Source organism: Rutidosis leptorrhynchoides, chromosome 7, assembly GCF_046630445.1.
Source record: "Rutidosis leptorrhynchoides isolate AG116_Rl617_1_P2 chromosome 7, CSIRO_AGI_Rlap_v1, whole genome shotgun sequence".
Lineage (NCBI taxonomy): Eukaryota > Viridiplantae > Streptophyta > Magnoliopsida > Asterales > Asteraceae > Rutidosis > Rutidosis leptorrhynchoides.
Genome location: NC_092339.1, coordinates 346,614,613 through 346,623,837, shown reverse-complemented (window position 1 = coordinate 346,623,837; position 9,225 = coordinate 346,614,613). Strand labels below are relative to the sequence as shown.

General features: G+C 38.4%; 1 protein-coding gene across 1 annotated transcript; it reads right to left on the bottom strand.

Annotated features, from left to right (window-relative positions):
* Nucleotides 1-5,774: 5,774 nt before the first annotated feature.
* LOC139858821 (uncharacterized) lies at nucleotides 5,775-8,778 on the bottom strand. The gene is made up of 6 exons (XM_071847659.1): nucleotides 8,628-8,778; nucleotides 8,429-8,518; nucleotides 7,912-8,066; nucleotides 6,941-7,061; nucleotides 6,667-6,857; nucleotides 5,775-6,144 (listed from the first exon to the last, which is right to left on the bottom strand). The coding sequence occupies exons 1-6, from the start codon at nucleotides 8,730-8,732 to the stop codon at nucleotides 5,898-5,900; spliced, it is 909 nt and encodes a 302-aa protein (XP_071703760.1). The 5' UTR covers nucleotides 8,733-8,778; the 3' UTR covers nucleotides 5,775-5,897.
* Between the last annotated feature and the right edge of the window lie 447 nt (nucleotides 8,779-9,225).

The window sequence follows — 9,225 nt, the reverse complement described above, 5'->3', positions numbered from 1 at the left end:
AGACAGCGAATGAGTAGCAAAAATAAATGTAGAGGCAGAAGCAAGAGCATGGGCAGGTCAGCTGATGGCAGAAAACCAACATATAAATGCCATCATTGTGGATTTGAGGGACATATGAAGAAGAACTGTTATAAATTAAAAGAGGAACAACATCAGAGCAGTTCACAGCCGAAGAATAAAAGTGGAGAAACATTAGTGACTATCTCTAGTGAGGTAGCTTATTGTTCAACCCATGATGAGACATGCCTTCACGTCTCACGAGAAGACACGGAATGGGTGGTAGATACTGCAGCTTCCTACCACGTGACTCCATACAAGGAATACTTCACAACATACAAAGCTGGTGACTTTGGAGCTGTGAAGATGGGAAATTCCAGTTCCGCTGAGATTGTCAAAAATGGTGATGTCAAGATAAAGACAAGTTCCGGGAGCACAATCACTTTGAAGGATGTCCGCCATGTGCCAGATCTTCGGCTAAATTTACTTTCTGGGGTAGCTCTTGACAAACAGGGCTATGATAGTCATTTCAGTAGAGGCACATGGAAATTGTCAATAGGCGCTATGATAGTCGCTCGAGGACACATTTGTGGCACACTATACAAAAATCATGTGAAGATCTGCACAGACAGCATTAATGTTGCAGAAAAAGAGGCTTCACAAAATTTATGGCACCAGAGACTCGGTCACATGAGTGAGAAAGGGTTATCTACCCTAATAAAGAAGGAGCTTATCAATGTAGACAAGGACGCTGCACTAGATCCTTGCAATCATTGTCTGTTTGGTAAGCAGCATAGATTCTCGTTTAATTCCTCTTCAACGAGAAGATCAACGTTACTCAGTCTGGTACACTCTGATGTTTGCGGTCCCTTAGAGGTTGAATCAATTGGCGGCAATCGATATTTTCTGACGTTTATCGATGATACTTCTCGAAAGGTGTGGGTATATTTCTTGCGGACGAAGGACCAGGTGTTCGATTACTTCAAACAGTTCCATGTCATGGTAGAACGTGAGACAGGAAAGAAGTTAAAGTGTCTTCGATCCGACAACGGTGGTGAATACTCTTCCAAGCAGTTCGATGCCTATTGCAGATCATATGGCATCCGACATGAGAAGACAGTTCCACGTACCCCTCAACACAATGGTATAGCAGAAAGAATGAACCGAACAATCATGGAACGTGTTCGGAGCATGCTCAGTATGGCTAAGCTGCCAAAGCCATTCTGGGGAGAAGCAGTCAGAGCCGCATGTTACTTGATCAACCGATCTCCATCAGTACCACTGAATTTTGAAGTTCCGGAGAAACTTTGGTCTGGAAAGGATCCATCATACTCTCACTTAAGAGTATTTGGATGTTTGGCGTACGCACATGTATCCAAGGAGCTCAGGCAGAAGCTGGATGCAAGGACCACTCCATGCATATTCATAGGCTATGTAGATGAAGAATTTGGATACAGATTATGGGATCCAAAGGAGAAAAAGGTGATCAGAAGTAGGGACGTGGTGTTCCATGAAAGCCAGACAATAGAATATATTGAAAAGCCCACAATATCTCAGAAGACAAATGTTGCTGCTCAGGTGCCAGAGGCAACAACGGAATCATTCATGAAAAATGAATTTTAAGCGCAAGAAGAAATGCCAGAAGTAGAAGATAATGAGGAAAATGACGGTGCTGAGCAGGGGGAGCCACAACCCCATCTGCGAGACGTTCCAGCACCATCACAAGGTCAAGATGATGGTGGATCTCCTCAGAAGTTCGTAGATCTGAACGAGGTCGGATTCCATCGAGTAGATATCCAGAATCCGAGGCCTTCTACTTACTGAAGATGGAGAACCAGAGAGTTTTCATGAAGCAGTAACTCATAAGGATAAAGAAAAATGGTTGCTCGCAATGCAGGATGAGATGGATTCTCTGCAGAAAAATCAAACTTATGAGATTGTAGAACTTCCACGCGGGAAGAAGGCACTGAAAAACAAATGGGTGTTCAAGCTGAAAAAGGATGGTAGTGGAAAAGTGGTGAAATACAAAGCACGACTTGTAGTCAAAGGATTCCAACAGAAGAAAGGGATTGATTTTGACGAGATATTTTCACCAGTAGTCAAGATGACTTCAATTAGAGTCATACTTGGATTGGTCGCAAGTATGAACTTGGAGCTTGAACAGATGGATGTAAAGACAGCTTTTCTTCATGGGGATTTACATGAAGAAATTTACATGGAGCAGCCGGAAGGTTTTGAGGTTTCAGGAGATAACCTCGTATGCAAGCTGAAGAAAAGTTTATATGGTTTAAAGCAGGCACCTAGGCAGTGGTACAAGAAGTTTGACTCGTGCATGGTGAGTCAAGGGTACAAGAAAACTGCAGCAGATGAGTGTGTCTACATTCAGAAGTTTTCTGAAGGAAATTTCGTTGCTCTTCTACTATATGTAGACGATATTTTGATCGTAGGGAAAGACGCAACGAAGATCAACCAGCTGAAGAAGGAACTCTCTAAGTCTTTTGACATGAAAGACTTAGGACAGGCTCAACAGATTTTGGGAATGCAGATAACCCGAGACAAGAAGAATAAAAGGTTATGGCTATCTCAGGAGAAGTATATTGAACGAGTGCTTTCACGTTTCAATATGAACAATGCCAAACCTGTTAGCATTCCATTAGCTAACCATTTCAAGTTAAGCAAGAGTTCTTGTCCCTCATCCAAGGAAGAGATCGGGGAAATGTCTTCAGTACCATATTCTTCAGCAGTTGAAAGTTTGATGTATGCAATGGTGTGTACAAGGCCCGATATTGCTCATGCAGTGGGAACGGTGAGTCGTTTTCTCTCCAACCCCGGGAAAGAGCATTGGAAGGCGGTAAAATGGATTCTCAGATATCTTAAAGGTACAATGAATCTATGTCTTTGTTACGGGGGAGCTGATCCAATCTTGGAAGGCTATACAGATGCGGAAATGGCCGGAGATCCTGATAGTAGGAAATCTACTTCAGGATTCATTTACACTTTTGCAGGGGGAGCTGTTTCATGGCAGTCAAGACTACAAAAGTGTGTTGCATTATCCACAACTGAAGCAGAGTATATTGCTACCGCAGAAGCTGGAAAAGAAATTTTGTGGTTAAAGCGTTATCTTCAAGAATTTGGAATCAAGCAAAAGGAGTACAATATATTGTGACAGTCAGAGTGCTCTAGATTTGAGCAAGAACTCCATGTACCATTCCCGTACAAAACATATTGATATTCGCTATCATTGGATACGCGAGGTAATTGATCGACAACTGTTGAGACTAGTCAAGATCCATACAAAGGAGAATCCTGCGGATATGTTAACGAAGGTGGTGACTCGAGAGAAGTTGGAGTTATGCAGAGACATAACTGGAATGTTCGTGGATTCGGCTGGAGGGGGAGAATTGATAGTTTCCAGCCATAATCCAGCTTCACCTTCTAGATGCCGTAATCAAGATTTGTTTCTAGATATTCAAAGAAGGCAACCTTGGCAACTCATACGGAAGTAGCAAAGTTGAATACGATGACGGCCGCCCACCTTCTCCGTTCACATGACACCTTCCTCGTTCACACCTATCTACCGCTATAAGATCTTAGCTATAAATAGAGGTGCAAACCTCAGTTGTAAATCATCCCAAAATCACTCAGAGAAGTGTAATCACAACCTAGAGAGTGTGTGTGAGTTTGAGAGTTTTTTTTGTAAGAGTTTTGTAATACTCTGTAAATCTATTCTTGTAAGTAATCGAGTTATTTTCTCTCAAATTTGTATCTCCCAACGTTCAGGCGATCCTCTCTTCCTAACAAACTATTGTTGAGTGGTACTTCTTGGTTTGGTATCCGCAAAACATCCCAATGAATTCTTTTACCTTGTGGTTGCTAATTAATGGCAAGCTTAAAAATGCAAGATCTTCTAAGTTAGTGTGAAATACATGCACAAGATGATGGCAGCCAATTTGTTGGTTTTAGAGAAAGGAGAGATTCTTGAACTTATATTGTAGGACGTGTTGTTAGGCTATACGATCTATCAACTAACTAAACAATCCACCCTCCTTGAAATACTGCCTCGAGAATATCATTTTTGTAAGCTATTTGTGTGTTCTTTGTTTAATGTCAACAACTTTATCCAATGTCATTGTTGAACCATCACTGTGAATTACCAAACAATCCACCCTCCTTGAAATGTTGCCCTCAAGAATATCATTTTTGTAATCTATTCGCGTGTTCTTCTTATGTGCATGGCAATGCACATGTGTTCTTCTTTGTTTAATGTCAACAACTTTATCCAATGCCATTATTGACAGACGCGCCTCATTAATTAAAAATCCGAGTATATGAGACGTTGAATTGTGTGGTTGTCAGATTCAGAAGAATTGTCACTAGGAGTTTTCGCATACTAAAGAACTTATCAACCTTTAATTTTAATAGTTTCTTAACTAAACTGGAGTAGTAAGTAATTACTGAAGCAACAAGCCACTGGCCTGAGCTAAAAATAACCTCAAAATTGGTAATCATATTATTTTGTTTTCCTTTTAGGTTATATCTAAATGTCAATGTTCACAATTGAATTTTTCTCTCTATGCCGTTTCTTATTGCCAAGCATTTCAAGATTGAAAGATGCTTCCTTGTCAGTAGTGTTGGCAATTATTGCATAAAGAACAAATTAATCAATTTCATCTTTAAACTCTTCTACTGAACTCCTAAGTTGATCACCCCACCAATAACATCATTTACTTGTAAAGATTTAAAATATATGTAAGTCCCACAAAGTCTGCACGTAATCATAAACAAAGTAATTAGACAAATCGTCAAGTTTTGGTTCATAACAGACAAATATCTGGTTGTTGGCTATAGTTGCTTTAATCCCCACAACATCACCGTTTGTGTAAATTTTAGTTGTACATTGCTTTCAACAGAAGCGGAACCGGAAACTTATGAGTGATCCATTTAGCAAAGTGATTTAAGTATATATAGAGAGAGAGATTAGGGAGATATTGAAATTGTTTTGTACGTGTTTCACCCAAAACCAGTAACACATAAATTTGTGGGGGTAAAATGGTCCAAAAAAAAGTTACAAAAAATACTAGAAAAACCCAAAATAAACAAGTTACAAAAAATACTAGAAAAACCCAAAATAAACAAGTTACAAAAAATACTAGAGAAACCCAAAATAAACGGTTATTGTAACACACTCAAAGAGCCAGGTGCAAAACCGATTTTAACCGTTTTTCAAAAAACCGGTTATTAAACCGGAAAAGACTGTTCAGTTTAGAGAAACCCAAGGTGTTCAGCCCGGCTCAGTTTTCTTATAAACCGGTTTTGATAAATAAAAAAAAATAGTTTCGGTTATTGTTCGGTTTTTATGAAACCCAGTTTTAGGTTTCATCTCTACCACCATCACCAAAGTGAATCTAAGAGGGCCTACGGCAAGGAGACTTAAATTTACTTTTTTGAAAGGCGAAGCCTCAAAGTCTAGTCGGTCTTAACAAAAACATTGAACAACAACCCACATCCAATACGAAATTATCCATGAATATGCTCATGACAAGTCTTTAACCCCCAATCTCTTTGCCTGAAAGGCTCCTCAAATCCCGCTAGGCTATAAACCCTTTGGCGGGTCTTAACAATTTAATAAAACAAAGGTAAATGTTACAAATTTATATATTTAAAACTGTTTTATGATTGTATAATGTATATTTTAGTTTCACTTGGTCGCCATTTCAAAAGGTTGAAATAACTGAATCGTGGCACACAGCCCCAAACCAATAGATACGAACTAAATCGAATTTAATTAGCTGCTCAATTATATAGTACTAACCAGATATGAGTTGTGTTGCAGATTTATGTCTACAAGCATCATTGTTTAATTGTACATGAATTAAATAAAGACTTGAAATGTCTTTAATCTAATCATATGCGTTGTCTTCATCAACCAGTGGTTTCACAAAGAACTCGATATAAGCAATGCGGCTAGGCGGTTGATAGCCAGCAGAATCAATATGTGGTTGAGCAGTAGATGGCCTTGCAACCGAAACCAAGTGTTGGACCTTTAACATCCCGCCTCTCCCAATCGTCAGTTTGCTTCCTCGGTTATCTTTGATCACACTGCTCGGTATGTTGGAAGTTGTTGCTCGAAGAAACTTGTACTTGTACCTGCAATACAAACATTGGTAAGTTGTTTTTCTTTTAGGTGGAGATTTATACCCATTGTGGGTCAATTTGAGTAATGTTTTATGAGTTTATCTACATATGTTTAATTAAACTTTATATTCTTATTAACATAACATTCGTGTAATCATATTCGATACACTAATAAGTTACAAAAAAATGGAAATTTCTTAATAGAGTGTATCGGGTCAACCCAGGTTACCCAACCCATTTAGACCTACACACTATTACCTATTTTGACCTAAACCATTTGACCCAATATCTAACCCATTATTTAGCCACTTCCATTGATATAAACATGTCATCCCTTTATCTAACCCATTTGACCCACTATCTAAGTATCTAACCCATTTTGCCACTTGAAAATGACAATAAACTTATCATCCCTTTCTCATCGCTATTGACATAGTTTCAAAAATCTACAGTAACGAAGGAGCAGGAATGGATCAATGAAGAAATAAATGTAGTGCTTGCTAAATAATAATTAACCGAAAAAAAATTACATGCCTGTGAGATACAATCTGATCACAGTTGAATGCAACAAGGAGATCCATATTTGCATAATACATGAAGTCTATCTGTAAGTCACCATGGCCTTCCCCTTTAAAAGTAACTGATGGAGGCGTTGGTTGCATGACTATTTGGATACTTGACCCGGGCCATTCCAGATCATCGATAGCTTCTTTCAATGCAGCAGACTTCAAATGAAAACGATACGGTTGATATCAGCTTGCAGTATAAGTCACCATTCTCCAAAACTTATAGAAGAGATAATATATACCTTAACAGTAAAACTGATGGGGGTGCTTCCTACAGGTTCAAAATTGTAGTCCCATGATATTGTATCAGGGATCCTAGTTCTGATCTCCGCATAAGTAGATGTATTTAATGAATCGGTCGATCTAACCGGAAAAAAAAAAAAAAAACAGAATCATACTACAGCAGAAGATTGCCTTCATATACATGGAAGTTAGAACAGAAATTTTAACTTATAATATAAGTAACAACCAATTCTAACAAAATATGTTAGTAAAAATTGAAAGTCGTGTGTTAGTTTTGCAGTTTGAAAAATTGTGATTGTGATATTTAACATAGATTATGCCCTCATGCTCTGAGACTTTTAACCTGGTTTTTTAAAATTTTCTCATTACGTTTCTTTCTTGTCACACATGTCCAACGATAACACAATTTTCAGCACCGTGACTAAATAATAAACTTTTTTTTTTTCAACAGCAGTTTGGGATCACCGAGGGAGACTAAACCACCCATGCATTCATCTCCCGCAGTTGCATAACCCGCCCCCAACTGCTGCCCAGGAGGAAACCCGGCTCAATCCGAGGGCATGGGCGGCAAAACCCCCCTGCCTCACTGCCCACACAACGCAATGTGCGGAAGGCACCCTTGGGTGGAATTCAAGGGTTAAGGGGCAACCTTGTGTGCAATACAGCACCCCACAGGAGTCGAACTTCTGACCTCTCACTAAGAGAGGCAGGCCACAATCACCACATGAGCTACAACACAAGGTTGACTATATAACGAACTTAACAATCTCCAAAGTTCAAAACTACATAGCTAATTTACACAATGTGCTTTTATCATCACATAATACACAATGACATTGTTAAGATCAATATCAACTTACACGTGATGCTGTAGGATATACGTACCAAAAAGTCTAGAAATGAACTTCTCTAATATTCATTGATCACTACTTTAAACAAACAAATATCAAAAACAGAGATCGAAATGTACTTGAGAAGAAGCTGCATATCAGGCCCTGGATACTGAAACTCGATCGTGCTAGAGTGTCCAGGAACACAAAAAGTGTTAAGACAATCAACAAAAAACCCCAAACTTACTCCAAACCTAGGCCGCCCATTCGCATTGTACTCATATCGAACAAATAGCTGCACGAAATAACCAACATGCAACAATTATACTCAAGGGCGGATGTATATTGTATCCAGTGACAATACCACTGAAATACGCGATGCACTGGAAAATTTTCGGGGTTTTTAACTAGTGATACCACTTGATAGTGTAATTTTTTGTGTGTGACATCACTGGATAGTATAATTTTTTTTGAACAATTAAATAGTGACACCAGTGACTACGAAACCTAAACCTAGATCCGTCACTGATTATACTTATATATCATTCGTTTTAACATTAAAAAAAATGATTAAATTATACCTAATAATGTCAATACAAGATAAAATAGTTAAATACTAACATCCATGTATCTGTATACCAGTTTTACAGTTTATACCTCTTTCTGTAAATACACCTTAGCTTGAAGACAACCAGTGTCTTCAACAATTAACACGATTCCGTGCTCGCTTAATTCTAGAACAGCATCCTAAATTTTATGAATAACATAAGTTAATTAGATATGAAACCCTAAATTAGGGTTATAGAAACAAAAACAGCAAAATGAATTGCGAATTTGTGATGGAATCTGAAAGAACCTGATGACGTTTCCATCGGACTGATGTGAGGGCATCGACTACGCCTTGAACGTTATCGAGCTCACAGACCAGATCAGGTTCCGTCTCTACAGCCGATGAACTCATCCTCCTTTTCGCGCCAAAATTGATTTTACTTTTAGGTTTCAGTACCAAGCACTGTATTATTTCAGAAAACAGAATAAAGTATATATTATTATTTATTTTTATATATTAAATTAGATTAAATAAAAAGGCAGGCAAATAAACTGATGACTAAGCCCAATTACATCATTTGCTGGAACATTATTTTGGTCGACCACCATATACCTTTATTGACCACCTTATATTCGTGGTCGACCAAATTTCATTTGATGTCTGGTCGACTACTATGTAAACGTGATCGACTACCACCTCATTTAAACATGATCGACAAACAAACAACGCGGACGACCAATTACTTGGTCAACTAAAAAAACCCAAACAAAAGTTTGCAATCAGAATAACAGGTACCCACTCTTCATCTGATGTTTGCAGCAATCTTTACTTCACAGAAAAAAACAACCTTTTTAGTTTTTGTTAATTGAACCCCAAAAGGGAATCTTGTCCCACCTCAATTTTG